Here is a 23,801-nt window from a genome sequence, read left to right on the forward strand (position 1 = left end):
GCTACTTAAGAAGTTCTAGATTGTCCTACATCACTGTTTCGCATTTCAGTAAAAATAACAATGTTGTAATTGCTTTTTCTCAGGAATTATGCTACAGTGGGCTGTTACGATTGCATCTTATTGCAGGCTGACTGCTAACAATGAACTAGAGGACTGAATTGTTATCCAGTTCTTCAGCTGTTAAAGGCGATTTGATCTTGAATCAAGCTGCTATAGAAGAGGTTAGCAATTCAGCTGAGTTACAGGATACAGGTAGACTATATTTCTCTTAAACTAATTAAAGTTTACATGAACTACACATAGACATTGTTACTTCTCATCCATCTGCATTCTGTCTTGATATCCGGGAAGTCTTGTCTCCAAATGGGTCAGCCCTGCCTCTCACATAGCATAAGGAAGAACAGTTTTTAAGAGGCTGCAGGATGTCAAGATGTTTTCTCAAGTGGTAGAATAATCTGTAAAGGCATTTAGAAAGGGACAAAAAAGCTTCACCCAGCTGGCAAATGTAGAAAATTCTCCAGTTGAAGAATCTAACACCTGTCAAAGTTGACGGCTGTGAGAGCTGCTTTTGAACTCAGGTGAAGTTCTCCCCTGCAAATTACTGGAGCAACTTCCCTCAGTGACTGTTTATCCTATCAGTTGGCTGACAAATATAGATGGAGAAACATCACAACTGGTTGACTCCTTCAACGTATATAATATATACATATATACTATATATATATTTGCACCTATATAACATAACTAGCTTTTAGCAAATATTAATAATATTGTACATTTTTGTTCAACTGTAGGCAGGTGGCAAAATCTGGTGCCAGGAAAGGTATTAATGTCAAACCAAAAGAAGAAATATTTTAGTGTTTTAAGCATCACTAAAATAATATATATTTCCTGATGTACAAGAATATGCAGTTTTGAGCAGACAATAAACAACACTCAGTCCCTGAAGTTCCGATAATCTACTAAACCAGTGTACAGCTGTTTACTGAAGCAGAGAGCACAGCCTAAAGAGGTTTTATAGTTGTTTTTCTGGTAGTTTCAGTAGATTGGCAATAACAACAACAAACAAATATGCTCTCTGCAGGATGTATATGGTCAAATATCAAGAGAACTAAATCCTTTTTTTATTCTATTACTCCAACAAGAACATGGTTAATTAACTCCTTGAAATGTGATTCTTGGGGCTGTTAACCTCCTTTAGAATTCTCTTTGTTTATCCCTCCTTACTGTTCTTCTGACCTCTTGTTACAAAGGTTGTCACAAGAATTGTTCCAAATATTAACCGTTATGTGGAGCATGGAAGACAAAGCAAAGTACCTTACAAAGCAAATTTTCTTACCAAGGAAATTTCATATCTTCAGTAAAGCACCATGAAATATTTGGATAGAAGGTAATGCTTCTGGTATCAACAAAATTGGTCTGATTCAAATTTGACCAGCATTAGCAAATAGGTCATTGTCAATTCTCTATTTTAATTCACAAGTTTATCAAGAAGCTTTGAAGAGGTTGCCTTTTGCTCTATCTGACTCTCAGTGAAGTATTATCCTGAGAAGGTGTGTATTAGGATATATGCAGTGGTATATGCCTAATGGTATTTATTCTGTGTCCCTAATTGGCTGAGAATGTCTCACATGGTTAGAGAGGTCCGCTCAGATGAAAGCCCCTTCCCTCTGTTTTTCAGAGTGAGAAATATCTTAACCAGTGAATTTGTTTTTAAACCATTAGTTCAGGTGTTACAACACTACTGGCATTTCATGGGGCGATAACTGAGGCATGAGAATGCCTCGAGGAAAATATCACTCCAGAATACGATGTGCCCAGAATTAACATCAGAATAGTGGCATTGCCAAACTGCTGGTGCAAGAAAGTCATTCTTAGCCTTACCATCTTTCCCAAATATCATTTTCAGAAATTATATGGTGTGGAAAATCTGAAAACAAAGAGCAAACCCAAATTTGCCATTAGCAGCCTATCTGCAGGACCTGGGAGGAGTTGCTGGTCCTGGGGAACCAGGAGGAAGGATTTGGTTCATGACAGCAAGAGCAGGTAGTCACGGTGCAACTGTTCAGCCATACGTGCAGAGTCATGGAGACTGGGTCTGTGCTACCAGTTTTAATCAAGAAGAAAGTTTGCCCCAGTTTTCCAGTTTGGGGAAATGGGGTGAGGAGCCAGCCCTGGACAGAAGGCATCAGTAAGACGCGACTAACAGGATGGCGCAGAAGGCAGAATGCAAAAGGTACCTGTCAGGACAAAGTTCACAGGTAGAGATAACATCTTCAATTAGGCCAACTCAAATTAAGGAAAATTAGAAATCTTTGGGCATGCAAGGGATCACTGAAAAAGTGCCCATACTGCTGGAAACTTACCTGATTTTTCCAGCTGTCTGTAAATACTACTAATATCACTAAACCATCCTGACTACTGCAAAATACTACTAAAAACATCCTGGACTCGCACAGAAATCTTAGCATCTGTCTGACTAAAAAAGATTTTGCACTCCAAAGAATACAGCTTTATTGGTTGCAAACAATTATCTTCCAGACTCCCCAGTCAGAAAACACTGTAGATTCAGCCACAGAGAAATGTTAAGAGATGCACAAAAAAAAGGTCTTGCATTGGTGCAATACCTTTTAAATTATAATTATCTGAAAGTTCTTCCTAAATTGTTTTAAATATCTAGTAGGACTGAAAAGCAGAGGAGTGACAGAGAATGAATCCTAAGTTTTCTTAAGAATTTGATTTAGCAAATATACAAGTAATAGAAGATACTAACTATAATCGAATCTTGGTAGTGATCCATTTAAAGTAGTTAATATTCAAAATGATATTTCTTCCTTTCCCCCTCCCCCCCACTGGCTAGTAAATAACTTCTATGAAAAGGTTGATGAGATGTAAATAGTTGCATGGAAAGCAGTAGAAATTAGCAAAGATTGCCATCTACACAGGAATACAGAAAGAATTTGCTGGCACTCAATACCTGAATGGTTTAACGGTATTTGGCTTGCTTATAGATTTTAAACTCATTAGCTCCTGATGGCTGAGAAACTCCTTTTCATATTAATTTATTTGCTGTAAAATATACTAATTTATAACTTTAACTTCAAAGTTGCTTTCCTGAGTGTATCTCTTGGCGAAGATGGCTCCTAAGTAACAGTCCTATCAGGCCCATTTCTATTGTTCAGATAATGTGGAAGACCAGTAATAAGATGCTAAGCAAAATTTTAACCATTTCAGTATTATCTTTCAATCAAATAGGAGCCCTGGCTTATCTAAGATTTCAAATAAATTCAAAGCCTCTTTATTTATTTATAAGAAGATGGGCTACCTGCCACACAAGTGAGGAGTTACCTAAATATTAAGAAATTTATTCTTCTAGAAAGAAAGTTATTTAAGGTCCCCTTAAAAAGTTATTTGCTTTCTTCAGAGAGAATTCATAACATCCCATTTTCTTAAAACTCTATTAGTATAATTTTAACGGACTACAGAGTACAATCCATAAAAATCTGTATTATACTCAAACAGTTTTTTGTACTAGGGCTCATTAGGCAATAGGGACAATAGAAAAAATTAAAAAAGGAGGTTTTGGGTAATGAAACTGTTCTATAGTTTTGTTTTGAATACTTAAGCTGCTGTTTTCTTTTCCCCTCAAAATGTTCCCCTCTCAAAATCAGTTGTCAGCTTTGAGAAATGAGACCTGAGTGCCTGTTATGCTATGAAATATCAGGAATCTAATGTTATTTTGTTATTGTTATTTTTGTTATATTCTTTATTTCTTGTACTTATAGTATGTGCTTTTCTGTCCCAGAAGGGTAGCATGATCACTAAATTTGTTGTAATTTCATTTTATCTAAAAAAAGAGAAAATGAGTTGTTGAAAAAAGTACTAAAATTAGCTTCTTTCTCTTTAAAAAGTAAAATGTTGAAAAAATCTCTTTAATTGTTGTTTACAGAAATCCCTTCAATGAATACTTCAGTTGTCTTTCACATTTAAAATACCATGCTGCACAAGAGAAGTAGCTAACTGCTACTTTTCCATAGGCTTCTTGACTTTCGGACCTAGTGTAGTCAAAGGTCGTGATGAAAAATTTAGAAGAAAGAAGCTGGGTGGGTTGGACTGGAAGCAATGCTTTTGCCCAAATAATATGTTTGTCAAGCTATTGCTGTCCTCTTAATACCAGGTTCTTATATGAAAATGTAATAACACTCCTTTTGTGATTATAGGAAGTGTGTAAATCCTGTGCAACTGTCTTGGCAAAGCATGGAAAGGACCAGTCTAGTGGCATAAAGAAATGCAAAGTGTATTCGTAACTTATATTTAAAGGGAATCTGAGGAAAGTAAGGAAGAAGAAAGGGAGGGAGGATAGTACTCATCTCTCAACTTGTGTTAGCTCAGTGATTGGGGGGCTCATCTGAAATGTGGAAAATAACAATTCTTGCTTCATTGTTCTCTCGCGTTGCAGGACATCCACCATGCCCAGGAGGCTGTTCACAATTTTCTTAGGAGAGTTGTTTTAATTTGTCAAGTCCATAAACTTCTTATCAGAGCAAGGGGGTAACTCTATTGTCTGATAGCTGGAGCACTTACCAAGGATGTGGGGAGATACAGAAAAGAAGGTGAGTTTTGATTTCCGTTACGATAAAGTCCCACTATCTCCATGCAAGCTGCCAAAAAGAGTTCATGGATTAAAAGGAGATGCATTGAAAACAATAAAATGTAATAGTGAAACAGTCATGAAGATTTCCTGAAACAATTTAGTTGCTATCCTGGGGTCAGTTATGTGAAGCAAACTAATACAGTGGTCATACTTTTATATATTAGCCTAACTAAATATCTGATGAAACACTTGCGCTTCACTTAAAAATATATGAACTCCAAGGAAGCTTAAGGAATACTCAGAGCTTGGCAGAGATGTCCAGGTGGTTGTGGTGTTGATATGTACTGTTCTTCTGCAAGCCTAAGCCTGCATCGTTACGTGGCTGGAAGGCAAGTGAAAGGCCCCTCAAAGTTTGCCTTGGAGGACAGTGACTGATGCAGATCGCACTTACTTCTAATTAACACCTGCATAATTTGGTGAAAGCCAGGGAGGCCATACCATTGCAAGTCTTAGACAATATATTAACATTGTGAAGATCTCTTTCTAATATCTTGTCCTACTGTTAAATAGGGTATCTGGACATCTCTTATACTAGGCTTAATCATAGAAAAGTGATCAAAATTTCCTCGCCAGGTGATTTGATGGGTTCCTGTGTAGAGTCAGCTAAAAAAAATGCTTTGATTCTGTAAGACTTTAATTTCTCATTCTTTGTAGAAGTTCAGTGTACTTGAGATTTTGCAGGTAAAATTCAGCAAGATTTTTAAGGCAAAGAAAACGCTTTGTTTTATTTTTGTTTGTTTGTTTTGCTTGGAAAGAGATATTTGTTTTACCTAGAGACATGTTTTGCTATAGACAGATTATTTCATAATTTTCTGTTAATGAATATTTGCATAAAGAAGTACCTGGGATCAGACTCTGACAGGTAGTCAGAGTCCAAGTCTAAGTCTGTTTTAGTTTGTATAACAAAATCTCACTAGATGGCTGCTCAGCGGTGTTAAAATATTATTTTCCATTGTTTAAAACCATCTAGTTTTAGATTGCAATTTTTTTTCTGCTCTCAATATTTTACAAACGTGCCAGCCTAAAGACTTCACTTTATAGCGAGTATCTTATTTACACTGATACACTATCAAGCAGCTTTTTAAATGTTTTTTTTAATGCGGTATAAGCACTGTAACAGTTCTTTTAACTCTAACATGGATACATACAGTGTATGCTCCTTATGAACAAAACTGAAGTACGCAGTATAACCTAGGTATAAGTAAGGAGAACTCTGTGCATGTTTATGAGTTTAAAAGTTGTTCATCACAAAAAGTCTTGAGAATATCCTCCAGATCTGGAAGTCTAAACTGAAATGCAAGAGCCCATTTGTCTTGTTTTGATGTCGCACTGCAGAACACTGTTGTTTAGATTTCATGTTGTTTTTTATAATGATAAATGAGAAGCATTATCTTTTGGGAAAATGTAAATAAAACTATGAAGTTTTTGTTAATTATATGAATTTATTCTTGGCACATGAAAAAAATGAATCTGCCATCTGGTGTCTCAAGATCAAATGAACTAACAAGGAGCTAATATGTTCTTTTTAAATAGTGACAACCTATTTAATCATAAGGTAAAACATACTTACACAAGTGGGTTAACTCCTTGGTGTTTAGTGGCTTTTATTCAGCTAGAGTACAGCATACTGCGCAGTGTAATGAAAGTGCATACTTCAGTTTCTGTAGCGTATGAAGCTTGGATGCTTTCCAGCTGAGAAAATTTGTCATGTATAGATGATACCCATTAATCATGATTGGTCAGAGGTTCATCCTCTAAAAACTAATCTTAAAAAAAAAAAAAAAAAAAATGCCATGGAAAGAAAGGCTGTTGGTATGCTTCCTGAAAGCTACCTAAGAAAGTACACTGGGAAGAAAGAGAAAGTTTATTTCCTTGGCCACAGTGATATAGAGATATAAAGTGATAAGAGAGAAGTATGACTGTGATTTCAGGCAGAACTTGAAACTCCTTCAGACATGAGATAATCAAACCTACATCATGAGCTGGGGGAAAACAAAAGAAGTAAAATGCTTTAAAGTGATAGAATAGGTGCGAAACATTTTCCCCTAGGCATCTAGACCAGCTACTGTGCCTTGAAACAGCATGAGACTAAAGATGGATAATTTCAGATCCCTAGCTACCCTTTTGGAATAGTAGTTCAGGTGAAAAAGAACTAGATGCCAAACTGCTCTGCAAAACCTTTTATTGCTCTTAGCTTCACAAGAAATAACTGTAAGAATTTGCATTTAATTTTATCCAAGTGGTAATTTTTTTTCTGACTTTGACTGAGGTGTATGCACAGAGTAAACATCTTGTTTCCTTTCTAATTTTCCTGTTTGAATTTTTCAAACACAAGTCTGAATTAATTGATGTCCTGTTGTTGCTTGATCAGATAGGATATTTAGGGGAAATATTTCACAGTATAAGAGCTACACTGATTTATAACAGCTGAAGAGCTATTCCCCTGTTCACAGCTATATCTACTATAAAGTAAACTACTGCTGTGGGAGGACCACAATTAATTCTGAGGATGTGAACTACCTGATCTGATAAGATTGTAGTACAATTCAAAATGTAGTTTTCATCTATACTCTCAAAGCTGTTGTTCATCTTTTCACCTGTTCTCTATATTTGCACTGTTCAAAAGATTTGCTTGATTGGAGGAGAAAGGTAGGGGCAAGAGAAAGTGGTTATAAATAAAATACTAAGAAAAACTGCTATTTTAATTCAAAATGGATGGGAATGTCAGGCTTGTGCTGAGTTTGGCCCTCATTGGGTATCTGGTGGACTCACAGTGCAAGTTGTAAAACATCATTTGCAAATTGTCCTGCAACCAAATCAGACTTACTGAATTTTAACCTAACAAATGAAAATGACCTTTCATATAAATATTCTTAAATACATTTTACTACATTCATTACAGATCGGCCTTAGTGTGCATGTTTTATGAAAAACCTCAGCAAGGCATTAAATAAATCTCAAATGAGGAAAACATTTTGTTACCTTATGTAGCTTTAATTGCAGTCTAAAGCTTTATGAATTTTTTTTTGCACGAATATATTTTTCTAGGATTTGGCACTTGCAATACTCTTTAGATTGATTTCACATTTGAGTTTGTTCCATGTTGGTAGGCCTGAGTATTGTTGTTTGATTGTAAAAATGTCATCAAAGGTGCTGATTTAAGTGTTCACATTTGTCTCTGGATCATATTTCATTCTATGTTTTATTTCTTGGATGGCACTTAAATTGATTGACATTTTGAATCTTCCCCAGTTGGCATACACAGCTTTAAAGTGAGTTTGTTCTGTCTCTCCCTCTGTCTGTCAAGGTAATTTCTAAGATCTTTTTTGTACACTGAGCAAAACTTTTCCTGCATAACACAGGAACGGCTCCAAAAAATATTCAGGAAAAAAAAATGGTTATAGATTATCAAAGCCACAATTTTGCTCAGAATGAATACTAATCCTTACTCATTGCTGCACTCTCTTACTCAGAATACAAAATTGTAGGAAAAATATATTATTCTCTTTTCACTGTCCAAGAAATGTTTCTATGCAATTGTAGAATTGCATTTGGCAACACTGGTAGCTTTTTTTTTTTCAGTTTGTTTAAATTACCAACACATATTTCCCATATATTTTTATTTTGAAAAATGAAGCTCTTTTTACTAAAGCATCAAAGCTTTAGCTGAAGTGAACATATTCCTTCTAGAAATCCAGGCTTTTAACAGTCAGAACTCAAGAATCTTTAAAAAATTATGTAGTCAAGGAATATTTATCTCAGACTTCAGCTGACACTTCACTATAATCTTTGCCAGTGTGCATCTGTCATTTATTAATCCAGACACTTCAGATACAGGAAGACATTTGAACATCTCTTATGCTAATCACAGGGCAAGAGGCCTGAAAGTTGGCAGTGACTTTTAGTGTTCCACACAACTTTCTGCTGAACAGTTTGTTTTTCTTTCTAGACCTGAAAGCTATGGAGTTGCAATACTACATAAAAAGCAAAAGGTGTCCTCTGTGCAACAAAATGTGGTCTTTTGTGTCTTAGAATAAACCTCCTTGCCCACAGGGTTTAAATTTAATCCTCTCTTCCACTTGAGTGTTTTCTAAACTATAGCTTTTGTATGTCTTATTCTTTCTTTATTTGGAGCCCTTCTAGGTTACTGCTGGCAGCTGTTAAGGTATCAAAACAACCTACAGCAAATAATCCAACCTCCAGTTGGAGATTATTCTAACGCTCTGTTTCTGGAGTCATCATGGTGGGAGTTTACAGAAACTTTTATTTGTTTTCTCTCTTTTCAGAATTTTATTTTATAGTCATTCCAAATCATTGTGCTTGTAAAGCACAGGTGAAAATTATCTGGGGCAACATGGAAGTGTCAAAAGCCTTCATGACATCTTGGGCTTGTGGGGGGGAGAAACCAATGTACTTGCAACATAGATTTCTTTCTCACTCTTTAATAGTCAGTAGCTCAAACTAACAAATGCTTATACTGACCCTTGGGTGAGCATGTTCCATCTCCATACTAACGTTTAAAGCTCCTGAAACAAAAGGCAGATTTCCCAGGACAGCTTTAGAGGTTTATCGTTTTACAAATCCCTATAACTGTGGGAGAACATGTGTACATGAGTTTCTCCCTTTTGAGTACTATTAGGACTATACTCAGCTTTGCTCTGCTCTGATAAAAAGGCTCCCTGTCAACAGTTTTCTTATTAAATCATTGTGTGGGTTACTGATTTTCTGCATCAGCACTTCCATTTCCTCGCCACAAAAATTGATTCTCTTATCTGTTGGCTGGGCAGACATTGCAAGCTACCGATGACCCGTAACAAAAGAGGAAAAGAGTGTGTGGTTTTTTGCATGTCTGTGTGTGTGGTTTTTTGAACTCAGGGAGGAAGTCAGCAGAAAGGGAAGTATGGCTCGTGTTCCCCATCTTGGCAGGAATTTGCACTTGGCAATGAAGCTGATGTATGCATCTTACTATCTTTGTATACTACTTTTTAAAGACTTGTCTGACTCTGTATATTACAATGACACAGTTTCGCAAAGTGGATAGCCCTGTCTGGTTGACTAGCAATCAAAGATAAGAAAAGGCCATGAGGAATGATTTGGCAATAAGAATTCTGTCCTGACTCCCCAGAGTAACTGGATTACATAAATCCTACTTTTCTTTTCTTGCCCTAACTAAAATAAGATATTTTATAGGTGGGTTTTGGCCTTATTTATTTATATTTTTCCCCTTGTTCATTTAAAAGCCAGAAAAGAAATCATGAGCCTTTGAGGACGTGGGATTCAAGCGCTGAAATGAGTATTTCTGCTGATGTGGTAAGCACACAGAGAACAAGAGAAGGCTGAGGAAAGCTTTGGTTGTGTTGCCTCCTTTAGTTCTAGCAAAGTGGATACTTTGAATCTCATAATACATATATAGGGGAAATGTAATTCCAGCATTTTCTTGAGGACCGTTTTTCTTTGATTTTTGAATATATGTCATTTTTTCGTGCATGCGGTGCAGTATGTGGGTATATAATAGATGAAAGACCATCTGAGAGAATCCTGTTTTGTGAAAGAAATTCTTCTGTGAATCTCATTAAAGACCACTCATTTAAATGGATGATCAATATGTCACAGAAGTGCTTTCTGACTGTCTGGTTGCCTAGTAAATGGGGAGTCAATCCCTAGTAATCTCATCAGTGAGTTGGCGTAAGATCTTCCATCAGTTTTCAGAACATTTTCTTTCTTTCTTCTACGTACCATATGTCAATATGATTACCATGAAGGACTATGAGGAAAAGCAGGGTTAGAGGTCTGTCTTAAATTGCTAGAAGCCAGGAAATCAGGATTAGTACTAAAAATCCATCCTTAATCTATCTCATTGTGCATGTGTATTGCAGGTGTATGTCTGCACTTGAGTGTGCCATCATGCTTAGGCACAGACAGGAGGAGGAAATGTGGGGTTGGTATTCCGGGCTTCACTCTCAATTTCCTGCTTTTTGTGTATTTTGAAAACACATCTGTGACATTATTTTAAAGATGTGCAAGTAGCTTGCAAACACATCTTTGAGTAATGTTACAGCTGGAATGCTCTGGAGGTTGAAGAGCTATCCTACAAATGAGTTTAAAGGTAAGGAGGACATATAGTGATACTGGAAAAATTTGCACATAGAATGGCTTACATTCAACATCCCATTTTGATGGTTTTGATTTTGTAGAAATGGGACTGGCCTGCAGAATTTAGGAAAGTGTTTCATTGTGCCATATTCAAGCAAAAAGGTAAAATAACCACAGTGCTAACACATTCATTTTGCATTTGGAGACATTTTCCCAAGAGGGAAGAGGCTAGAATTTCAAAGATAGTCTTTGCTACCCACACTAACCCTTTACTACCTCATGTTTTGCAGTCAGGAGTAGTAGAACTCTTACCAGTTTGTTTCCTAAATTACTTTTATTTGTCTGAGAAGCAGGAAGAATCTTTCTTCCACAGTTTAAAAAGGAAGCCTGCTCTGACCAGACTTTGTCAGTTCTATTTTATATAAACAGTTCCTTATGCCACCAGCTCCTCAAAAGAAAATTTTGAGAGTGCAGAAGTCAGTTGGATAGTACTGGGACAAAGAAGTCTCACCTGGTCAGTGAGAGAGTACGACCTGTGTGGGCTATGGTGCTCCCCTGGGAGTGAAATGAAACTTTGTCCTCATGCAGCCAGCGCTGTTTATCTCCATCTGCTGTTTGCAGAGACCATGGGAAGAGGCCTGCCCTGGTGTCTCTGCCTTCTTTGTACATGCAGACAGGCTATATGTCTATATTCTTACATCCAGGATGCAGGAAAAATTGAGTATGAGCTATTGTAATGAAGCTCCAAAGTTTTACTTAAATTGGTGGGTGAATGAGCTTTGCTTTACTTATCCCTTTCACTAGCTGTGAAGACGAGTTTTCAAAGCAATCAAACCAAATGCCATTAAGCTTTATATTGAATTGTCATTTAAATATGATGTAATTTGATATTTGTTCTTCTGCTGCAATTAAGCACTGTGTGTTTTTTCTGAGTACAATGACTGTGGTTTATAGTCTTGTTTTAAAGCCAGAAGACAGATGAATGGCAGGACTTGAGAAGGGAAGAGAAGAGGGTTTGGGTTTTCTTTTTTTCCTCCTCTTTGCAGAAATTTTCAACTTGCATAACTGGATCTGTTGGCTGTCTGAGAAGCAGTGATTAGACACAAGTTGAATTTGTTGAAACTGTACATTAAGAATATAACAAAGTAAGTCAACTGTGAAGCTGAAGTAGTCAGACATCCAGGAAGTCTCTGAAAACAGGAGATTATGTATTGCTTCCATAAAGAAAGCCTGTCAAGGACAATAAGATTACTCAAATATTTTCACGTGTCATTGCCAAATGATTATTATAGTCAACTAAGTAATGTTAGTTGAATCTGTCTGCTTGTTCTCCCTACATACGTGTATCACTGGTCCTTCCAAATCAGGTTGATTTAAAGCAAAGAATTGTCACTGCCCGCGTGTAAGAGATTATATATAGAGCAGACACAGGGATCAGTTACACACTTCAGCTTTTTGAATGTTTTGTATGAGAAAGGAAAGAAGGGGGGCTTCTGTTTTTCTTTTGAGGGAGAAGGTTTGCATTTATGTGAACACAGACAAACTGAATATATTTCCCTACAAGTTTCTCTACACAGAATGGCATTAACTAGTGTAATAATAAATTATCATTTATCAAAACTAAAAATAATAAAAAAATTAGTTCATTTACATACATTAAAGGAGAGGAGTAGCCGTTCTCTGAGGATGGGAACAGATAAATCTTCCTCTTTAACCAATGTTGTTCTTGCAGCAGAACAGCTTTATATCTCATTATTATACCTCCAAACTTAAGTCACATGATCACATCTATCTAATGTATAAGTCAAATTTCAGTACCTGTCTGATTTTTTGGCTTGCCCATTTGTTTTTCCTCTTGATACGGTATTTATAGTCTACACATGAACACTATTACTAGTAGTATTGTTGCTACGTATTGGTGTCAGTTTGATATTGTATTTGGTATCGTATTGGTATCAGTTTTCCTCCAAAGGCCAATCTCACTTGGCCCCCAGCTCTCGCAGGAGCTGGCTCTAAACTTAAATGTTTTTCTTATAGGTAGAGACAACCAAAGTGCATAAACTGTCGTCAAAAAATTTGATTAATGAGCAATTACATTTTCTTTCCTGAGGAATTTTGGTGTCCTTTCTTATTTTGTAACTAATGAGGAAAAAAAACCCACAACCAGTGAGAACTTGAGTCTGTTTTTTCTAGACTGGAAGTATCACAGGGTGCATCCACCCTGGGAGGACACTCCAACTGAGCTGCCCCTGTTTGCTCTGTCTCACCTTCCATGGCAAAGAATCGAGTACTGTTGCTGGCTCCAAATGTGTGAGAGTACATCACTCAATAAGCATCCAGGTCCTTAGGATCCAGGTCTTGTAAAAAGGAAGGAAATTTGGGGGAACAAAGTTGCAAGAATTTAAATTGGTAGGGGGGAAAGCCTAAACTGTTCAGGATTCCTAAGCCTAAAACCTCCCAAAATGTGAATTACAGAGGAGTTTAAGGAGGTGATGCAGTGACCTATGTAGTTCTGGGGTAGGTCCCAGGAACAGCCTGAGAGGACTTTGAGAGCAGATCTAGGAAGAATATGGGGGTGCAGGGGATCACTAAGGGATGTGCCACTAGGCTGAGACTTGGTGCAGAAAATTGTTTTTGGTGCCCTCAAAGATGTAGCCAACTGTGATTTTGTGGAAAGATCATTTGACTTCAGTGACAGAACTGTATTCAACAGAAACAATAGGAGACCAGGCTAGCTGAGATCAGGGCAAGGTTTGGAGTTCATGTTAATCTAGTGCATGCCTGCAACCATTAAAAATTAATAAAACTGTGTAAAATAACTTGTTTGATCATGCTGTGACTAAATCTTTTTTCCTGAATGAAGCTTCTCTGTGTTTTGACTCTGCAACCTCAATTCCTTTCCATACATGCCACATGCTTTCTATGCACAGACAGCAACAGTGCTGTACCATTTTTGACTGCAGAAGCTGTATGGGCTAAAACTTAAGCAGCAATGATAATATATATACACTTATACTAATATAGCTTGAAGCTTTTCCTAAATGTCAGAGAAGCTGACTTGAACAGACAAGAATGGCAGGAGAAAGGCTATTAGTGTTGCTGTAAATGTCTGCCTCTCTTCCCTTCCTCTGGTTTGCATCTTTGTATGTAAAAATGTCCGAACTCTACTTCCTTTCAAAAGTTGGAAATGTGTTTCTCACTGTGGTCATTTAGCTTTAGACTTTTTTCATTAAAAATGAACTCTTACTCCTAGGATAGTAATTTGGGGAATATAAACTTGCCAAAAAGAAAGGCTTGTGATCATCTTGCCAGCAATACATGATGTGCCCAACATACCCAAATACTTTTTTGTGAAGCTTTGCAGTATTCTCCCTTTCTCAAGGTCTGTTACTCCAGAGGTGTTGGCTGGCCTAAATGTACCTGAGGTTTTTTTTGCTAAGCATGCAGAAACCTGGAACTTGCAAAGCTGTTTCTCTGCACTTAAACAGAATAGATGATGAAAGAGATGGATGAAATACTGAAGTTTGGTACCATGGAACTAGCATTGACACACAGAATGAAATGATGGTCTTGTGGGACTTGGCTGCAAAACTCCTATTGACTTTAATGGGAGCAGGGATTCCCTACCGGTTTGTGTGGTCCAGGGGCAGTCAGCAGTATCTGCTGAAAGAGGATAATACCATGCATTGATTTGAGCAACCCTAAGTTTAGCATACAAAAGAAATATCTTCAAAGCCAGCTAAGAGTAACTTCTTTTTTTTGGTGGCAGACATCTGTTCATTGCAACATAAAAAGATGATTAGGCAACTTATCAAAAACAGTAGGTAGGATTAAATAAAATTAATGATATTTTTAAACCTTACAGGTTTTTTAGTCTCATAGATAACTGTCATGCATCCTTGAGATTCTGAACATTCTTGAAAGAACACTAGGTATAGTGCAATAGGGACAAAACAGATCTCCTAGGGTATTAAATGATTTTTCCATTAATTAGAAGAAATTGATTATACTGAGAAATATTTGCTGAACTTAATGCTAAGGCAACATAAAAAAATCACATTTTTTCACATTTCACATTACTTAAATAAGTAATATTTAGAAACATTCTGTACGATGTGTATTGATCAAAACTATTGTTAGTTATAAAATACTGATACAAGTGTATAGAATTTTTTCTTTTAAAGTATACAAAGCACAAAAAGACACCATGCAGAGTATTTCCTAATTGTTAATAAACTAAGGTTAATCCTAAGGGTATCAGTTTCTCCCAGTCACTTATTAATTTCCAGGAAATACTCTCTGCCTGCTTATTACTGCCACAGTTAATGTTTGGTGCATTGAGTTTAAATTAAATAATATCGTATTATACAGTAGCAGATAGAGCAAAAACTAACTGTTGAACACTGACCTCCACCTATAACTTACTTTGTATTGCCAAAATGTCATAAATTGCATCCCATTTCAGGGTATATTTTTCAGTCAGAAATAAATGAAAAGTTAAAATAAATGAAAATGAAAATTTGTTGAGACTCACAAATGAATTTTAGTTGTTTTGGAGGTTTTGTTCATGTGTGGTTTTTTGCTCTGGACATCATGGTGGGCTTATTTTTTGAAAATGGTTTGGGCAGGAATTCCAAGGTGTTTTGATGCCCTTAATATTTTGTATGCCCGTTAGGAAAATGCATAAAGGCAGATGCTTATAGGTAAGCAACAATAAGTTGTGGGGTTTTTTGCCTTTCCAGAAAAGTTAATCTACAAGAAATTAGAAATCCTATCTAGCAAACTATTGATGCACAAATTACAGTGGTCATGTAAAGGGTCACTCATGAACATAACTTGTTCATACTTAAAGATACCGAAGAAGGGCTTGTAGAAAATAGTAAATTCAATCTGGAGTTTACATAGTATTCAGCATAAAGATTTGTGGATCTTCTCTAAGGCATATGAGCACTACAATTTCTAGTACTATGGATGAAAAAGAATGTAAAACCTGCACTTTTTACACTACTGTGTAAAAACTGTAGAACAGGGTTTTCAGGCCCAGGACTGAAGGATGTTCCTGAAAGACAATCTTGAGTGCAACTCTGTGCCTGTTTTCAAGATCTATGGTTAAGAAGGGTAATGCAAATCTTGGGTATTAGCAGTAGCTGGCAAAGGGAGGAAGGTGATCTTGCCATTTTGTAGCTGTAGTGATGGCAAGCAAAGGTACCAGCAGCACAGAATTCTAATAAATAGTTATGATAATAAAAAAGGCATCATATGTAGAGAGGAAACAATGAATTTAAAAGCATTGAGAAAATGTGGAGTACTTTTGTCTATAATAAACTTGCTGCTGAGTTAAGTTAGTAGTTAAAACTAGAAGTAGTGATATGCATGTAGAGTCTAGAATTTTGGACCATCAGACCTCTGAGCATTTGTTCAAATTAGAGATTTAAACTACTGCCAGAGGAGCTGAATCAAAATAGCTTGCATCGTGGCTTATCAAAGTGGGTACTTTTCTAAAGTAATCTACCTACTGTTAAACTCAATGCTGTACGTGGAGAACAACCAATAGCTTGCAAATATAGCCTATGATGAGGGCTTCTACACACGCTGCAGCCTGAAATGAGTTGCTTTCCTTGTTCAGTGTTTCGAAACACATTATCAGGGTGGGGAAAGATGTTTTGGTGACGGAGTTGCTTTAGGGTGTTGAGGGCATTTTTTTTAAATAAAAGACCAGCATTTTTAATGGGAGACTTGCAACAGTCTCTTTGCGATAATAATGAGGTTGTTCTGTGATCTAAAATCTCCCTTTCTGCCTTCAAACAAGTTACAAGTTATAGAAGGTTTTGCTGTAAAGCCTCTTCCTCTCAAAAGTGTTAAGCTTTTTTGAAAAAAAAAAAAAAACAGTGAAATGATGTAATTCCAATCGCAGGCTTGTTTCTTCTCCTACTTGGCCTGGGTCTTGCAAACTGGGAGGCAAGGGAGCTGCTCACTGCCTGTGAACGACCCTTCATGCAGGTGCTGCTGTGGCATTGCCTGCCCCAGGTGCGGGGAAGCCTGGGGCAACGCAGGGCGCTCCAGCTGCCCCTGCTCCCAGCAAGCTCAAGGGAGAAGCAGAGCTTGAAACAGCAGCTTACAGGGTGTCCTGTTCTGGAAGAGAAATCTGAGGTTAGAGGGCAGAAGCCCTAAAGCAGCACTGGCAACTCTATGAAAATTTACTACCAGCAGTAGAGGTAGGCAACTCTTCTTTCTGTAGACTTGAATGATTTTAGCAAGTTTTAGCAAGTTTTGGCTGTATCAACAAATAAATCAGCATTGCTGATTGCTCTTACTGATTAAGCTATTGTTAGGGTTAGAGCAGTGTTTATATTTTTCAGTCATGTTGAGTATCTGTGACTGTTACTTTTTAAATTGTGAATATAAATACAAGAAAAGTCTGAAAGCATCAGCCTTCAAAGACTCAAACTGTAAATGAGAAAAGTAACTTTTTATTTTTCCAGACTTTGTTATGGTATGGGTGGGGGAATTGCTTGACTATATAATCATATACAAATAAATATCCATTAACTGGGTTTCAGTGCCTGTGAGTCTGTATGGGGTTGACTAAAAGATAAAACCAGTAGGATATAGTCTTAGTTGGCTATAGCTCTATGTACAGTTCAATGTAATGCTAATAGTTGATAGAAACTCAGATTCTCTTACCAGTTTGTATTAACCTTGATTGTAGATGGATGTCTTGTGTTTGTGGCTGCATCTGTGCACAGCTGATTCTGCTTAAGTCTCTAATTGGTCGCACATGTGCCCAAACTGCCTATAAGCTCCTGAAGTATGCTGTAGACCTTGCAAGTTGCTATCAGGTAATGGTGCATAAAATAATTGTCCTTGTCTAAGGAAGTGGCTTTCAAAGATGTGCATGTGATGCTGTATTTAAATCATTTTAGGACTGAGGTGTAGAATTAATAAGCAGAGAAGAGAGGACAGTAAAATGGAATGAAGTAAAGAACACTTGTAATGTCAATAGCCAAGTCATACTGGATGCTTATAAGATTGCTATGTTGTTTAACATCAGTACTGTAGAGAAAAATATTAATATGAAGTGTTGCGTATGGTGAACACTTTTAATCTTAAATTTAATAGCCCTTGCATTGTATTATATTATTCTTAGCAGAGTTTTCCCCTTCCTTCTGCGGAAAGTGTCTCTATGAGAATGGGGCAGAATTGTTCCTCGTGTAAGGGCATATACAGAGCTAGATTTAGGAGATCTTTGACCTGTTGTTGTTTTCCTTCCTCCCTGTGATAGAAAAATATTCTGCCTGGGCAGAATGCGTTGGATATAACACTAGCACTTCAGATTAAGCAAGTGAAAAGTTGATCTCTTCCAAATCTGTAGCTATTTACAAGCCTTGTCTATACCCTGGAGTGCTACTGCAAATGAGCAAAGGGACGGCAAAGCCATCAGTTTAGGAATCTTGTGCACCAGGGAGTTTCCTTGGTGTTTGTATGTGTCACTGCCCAATTGCTCCACTTTGTCAATCAAACTCAGTGAAGCCACTGGCTGCATCGTAGCGGGGTGTTACGGTATGAAATGTCTATTGGAGCGTTCCGGAGGGAGCTCCTGGCCTGCGTTTGTGCTCTGCAGCTGTGAGATGGAGAAGGACTAAAGAGGTCCTGTGAACGGCTGCTGCCGAGTGGATTTTTACCCTGTTGAAATGGAATAGACCTTTCTGAAAATTGAATAGTACCCAGTCACTTTTGATAGCAAATCTATCTGTTCTCCAATTGTATCTGATTAAGAACTGATCAGTTTGTAAGGAAAACAGTATAATAGATGGACTACTTAGTGTTTATATTTTCAATGTTGATATATAAAACTGCTTATGAAATTTTGTCACAAAGTTTATGTGACTGTTTTTTAATAATAACAAGGATCTTTGTTAGGAATTGTATTTTTACAGTAATATGCAAAATTGTTATTTGAGCATCATGAAGCCAACTTATGTACTTGTGCAATGTTGAAAGATTCTCAAATTTAAGTAAAGACTGACCATTCATAAAGTAACATTAAGAAACTTCAGAGGAGCTGTCTGATTCCATAGGTAGATTTAAATACCTTATATCCTCACAGTAACAACGAGATTTCACTCTAGGATAATTTTACAAGGAAAACTTCTCATTAGCGCATTTGCTTGTTTCCATTATCCCATCTGCCCATCCAGAATGCAAAGGGTTCTGTGCTGTAACATGACGTACGTAAGTCGGTGCCTCAACTGACCTGGGGTGGCTGCATTAACGGTCTTTTCAGATTCCATGACACCATCTCTGCTCACTCAAAACATCTGGGGAGAAACAAGCGTTCCCCAGTGTCCCTGTGTCTTGCAAGATCATCAGCATCAGGTCAAATAAGAAAGAGAACAGTCTGCAGATTTGGACTGTTTCAGTGTGAATGGCCTCCTTTTTCTTTGAAGATAAATACACCTAAGGACTGTTAGCTCAGCCCTCACAGTATATCCTTGTTGGTTTTGGGGGTATAGAGAGGAGACAGAAGCATCAATAAGCATGCTAGGTCTAAGTATCCCTCAATATAAAGCTGCATTTTGAGTTGAAGATGTTAATCTTATGGTTCTTAATATACCCTGCAAGTGCATAACCTGTGAGACAGAACTTCTGTTGTACATGCTTGCTCTCATTCATTCATCTGGATGGGATCCTATGGCATGATACAGCATAGCCTAGTATGTCTGCGATGCAATATGACAAGGTTTTTTCCCCTCCTTCTGAAAGGAGACGTGTTAGATAATGTAGCTCCAATGCTACTCGATTTTTTTCAAGGCAAAACCCTGAAGTTTGGATGTGGATGAGTGTAAATATGTTCACTTCAATGGAAATGACTGTTTCACTAGTAGTGAATTTAGCATTTTAAGTCTCTACAACTTTACACTGGTGTCCAAAATATAACAAAGATGTAATTATAGAATAATTCGTAACCCATTTTCTTAAGAGCCTTTATTACAAATTAAAGATTGTTTTCACTGTAAAATGGTCCATTATAAATATTAGTTCATTCATTGCTTTTCTGTGTGGTAACGAGATGTGAGCACTTTGAGTGATCCAGTGACAAATGCCTAGCAAGGCAAGCAAAGAAGTCTGGTACTCGGAGCACAGGGAGAAATGGCTTCTAGTCCAGCGTCCTGTCCTTTAATGTATGATTCCATGCAAGTCTCTGACCTCTTACTACTCTAAACCACAGACAGTGAGGGCTTTGAGTACGGTAACTAACGTTTAAATATATATATATATATATTTTTTTTTTTTTCAGGACTCTCTCCTTAAGGAAGCAAACACTCAAATCTGGTGCTGTGCCCGGTTCTTAGTTGTATTGAATATGCTAAGACTTGTCTCCCCTTATAAAGTCAATGTGTAAAGATAAATGAATGTTAAACATTGGAGAACTGAGATCTCAGTGGGGTATGGCTCTCACTGCATCAAATGCTTTCAATAACTCAAACAAGAGAATCAACTATATGATAAATTACTCCTCTCTCAGATTTGAGATGTATAATATGAATGTCTTAGGAAAAAAATCTTTTTTTTTTTTTTTTTTTTTTTTTTTCTAATGTGAGTGCATCCTACTGCTTCAGGTCTGAAACACAGAAGTCTTAACAAAGTTATGGCCAGAGGTGTATAAGCATAAACCCTGTAAGGACTAGATTTTGATTTGCTAACCTGTTACTTGCCTAATGCTTGCTGGCATTCAGATTTTGACAACAGGTGATCTTCCAAATCAGGGGATCTCACCTGCATAAGGTAGGGGTTTTTTGTTTGTGTGTTTTTTAATGGACTCGGATGCGTTTTCAGTTATCAAAAGGATGTTAAGTGAAGATAATAAGCATATGCTTAGTCTAGCAAAGCAATGTTTAAACTGAAATTTCTACCCAGGAATTAAAACCTAATTACTTTGGGGAGGGCAGAAGAGATGGCTGGTTTGTTCATTACCACATCTTATACTGCCACTCACAAATGAATTAGGTGCATTAGAGTAGATGTGGTCATGCGCTTACCAAAATAGATATATTCATGAAGTTAATTTAGAAAATGTTCTAATAACTTATTTTTATGTTTTCATTTTTTCAGATTCATCACATCTAATTTGAATGCCTTCGAGAGTCGCGTCCCTCCAGCTAGTATGTCCATGCTCATTCCAGGACAGTGCTTCCTTTTCTCTCATTTCAAGAGAGATGAAAACTACAAAAAGATGGACTAATGCTAGGACCTGCGTATTCTCTCAATTTTTGAAAGATCAGAACCAAGCTAGATGGAAAAGACTGTTCCACAGCACTGATGAAGGGTTCAGACAGTAAGGTGAGTGGAGACTTCCAACCATGGATGAAATCGGTGGTATTTTGGCAAAAAATTTCAAGGTAAGCAAAAAGATGATTTTTATTACTGTATCTCTGTGTATTTCTATGCCCAGGTAGATGGACACTTGTCTAAGGCTTTGCTTATAACTGTTAGGTATGAGAAGATAACTGCACTATCAGAAATGGTTTTCAAAGGAGGTACTTTGTTTTACAAGGGATCATGCATCCACTTATTTAGCAGATAAATATTTATTCTACCATCTTTCTGGATGCAAGTCTATGCCTGTGTATTTGTGTGACTCTGAAAAAGGATCAGCGTGTGACAAAAGGTTATAGCCATTACTATAAATCTAGTTTTTCCATTGTAATCTGCTCTGAAATCCTAACCCCAAACACATCCAAGTGTTGCCCCAGTGAATGGCTAGAGGTCACTTCTACCTACTCAGCTTCTAAAAGTTAAATGTATTTGCATCAGTGCGTGTGCATTCAAAATTAAACTTAACTGTGTGATTAAAAAAAAATCTTGATTCGTACAGGAACAGTGCAAGGAGCTTCTTAACATTACTTTTTTGTTAAATACAATTTGTCAGAGAAAAGCTTAGAACATATGTCTTAGTTTCTTTAATGAAGCAAGTGGAGATTCTCTTCCCCCCCCCCCGAATTTAATGAACACTCTAAATAAGTATTATATTTGTTTTGCATTGTTTAAAAAATTATCCTTAGACATTTGAGGACCTAGCTACTTACGTTTTGCTGCACCAAGTTTTGAACTGTCTTATATCTATGAAGATTTTCATTCTTCTTTGAATGTAAAGAAGAAATATTCTTGAGCCTAATTTGTAGTCAAGAGTATTAATTACAAAACAAATGTGTAGAACATAAAGGAAAGAATGGGCCACTTCTATTTTTGATTGTTGTTACACTACCATAATACTGAATTAACACGGTCATAAATCAAGACCTATAGAATCTTTCACCAATATCTATCATTCATGCTTTATATGCTGTCTGATCTCTACTGTTAATCATAAAACTTTAATATTGGAATACAGTTATTTTTATCTGAGATAAGATTGTAGGAAGAAGACTACTCCAGCTTACATTTGAGACACAGAGGAGCTGCTTGAGCACGTAAAACTTCTTGTTTAACAGTTATTTGAACTTGATTTTAGATATTGTGTATAGCCAACATTGATCCAAAGCCCATCAAAGTCAACTGAAAGGTGATCGTAGAACTTAGAGGGCTTTGAGTCGTGTCCAAAGAAATGGAAAAACAACTGTTCCTTTACAGCAGATAAATACTTATGAGAGCCTTCCTTTTAACAGGCTTACTGGTACGTAATATGAGGACCTGTGCATACTTACAGGACTGGGCTTCAGTGACATAATCAAGATGAAATAATTGAAAAGCTAGTGAAATAGAGGAGAAAGTTCTCTTGTGCTGTGAACAAACTTTGAGCAAGGCAGTGAGAACCATTCTGTGCTGTTCGCATTTAATCTGCCAATGCTTTATAATGTTAGCTTTCCGTAACTTCATGATATGTAGCTTACTGTTCTTCTGAATTCATCTAATAGTGTACGTTCATATTTGTGATATATTTATACTACCATCTTTCACAGCTTGTTGTGTGTGAGTTGAGTATAAATATATGGGAAAATTCCTCACTCTTGTCTCACTCCTAGAAAAAATTGTAACTGAGCAGATTTCTCATTCCATTTATTTTAATGGAGGAAAACTTATCCTGTCTTCAAAATTACTCAGAAACTTCTCTTTTCTTAACGTCAGTAGAAAACTTGAAGGAAACAGATGCAATGTGTGGGTTTTACGCAGCCATTGTATACTGGCTCTGTTCCTTACCTCAGCACAAGTACCCAGGTTTTGTTCAGTGTGAAAGAAAATGTAGATTTTGTGAACTGTGCTTGCTTGAGCGTGTGTATGTACATGTACACACAAGGTTCAGCGGGCAATGTCTGTTCCCAGTCACATTCTACCAAAGAGCAGAATTTGGTGCAATGTCTCTGTCAAGAATAGAAAAATCCTTTCTACCCATAAATGATTATTCAGCAACACTCTTATTACTGACCAAATGCAGCTATATTTGCAAGATACAGCCTCCCGGCTTGAGGGAATCAGGTGCATGTATTTAGCTCCCCGAAAAGACAAGTCTCTACAGTCACAGCTAAAGCCAGCGCACCTGCTCCGCGCCCCCCCCCCCCCCTCCCTCCCTCCGCGCACGCGGCCCGAGCGCCGCCGCGCTCCCGCGCTCCCGGCCCCGCCGCCCCCCTCACTGTCCCGCCCAGGCTCGCTGCCCCTCGCCGCGGCACCCGCAGCCGCGGGGCCGGGCCGAGGCAGGGACGGCGGGCAGCCTCCTGCAGCCCTCCGGCTTTTCCGAGCTGCCCTCGCGGACGCGCTAGGTATGCGGGCACCGGCCCCCCAAGCGCCGAGCAGCGCGGCGGCACCGCGCCCGGGCCGCGCAAGGAGCGCGCTGCCCCGCAGCAGCCAGGCCGGGGCCGGGGCGGCCCGGGCGCTGCTGGCCGCCGCGTTGCTGGGCTTCCTGGCTGCGCGGGAGGCGGCGGAGCCCAGCGCCCCCGGCATCCTGGTGACCAACCGCGGGCTGCGCGTCCCCTTCGGCTGCTCGGCGCCGCTGGACGCGGCGGCGGACCTGGTGCTGCGGGTGCGGCTCGGGTACCGGTGCGCGGTGACGGTGCTGGGG

General features: G+C 38.0%; 1 protein-coding gene across 1 annotated transcript in view; it reads left to right on the forward strand.

The window, feature by feature from the left end:
- The first annotated feature begins 23,504 nt into the window (after positions 1 to 23,504).
- FREM3 (FRAS1 related extracellular matrix 3) overlaps positions 23,505 to 23,801 on the forward strand; it is a 50,140-nt gene continuing 49,843 nt past the window's right edge. Inside the window, 1 exon segment of the mRNA XM_062574944.1 lies at positions 23,505 to 23,799. Coding sequence (XP_062430928.1) covers positions 23,505 to 23,799 — 295 coding nt within the window.

The sequence above is a fragment of the Rhea pennata genome, chromosome 4, assembly GCF_028389875.1.
Source record: "Rhea pennata isolate bPtePen1 chromosome 4, bPtePen1.pri, whole genome shotgun sequence".
Classification (NCBI taxonomy): Eukaryota; Metazoa; Chordata; class Aves; order Rheiformes; family Rheidae; genus Rhea; species Rhea pennata.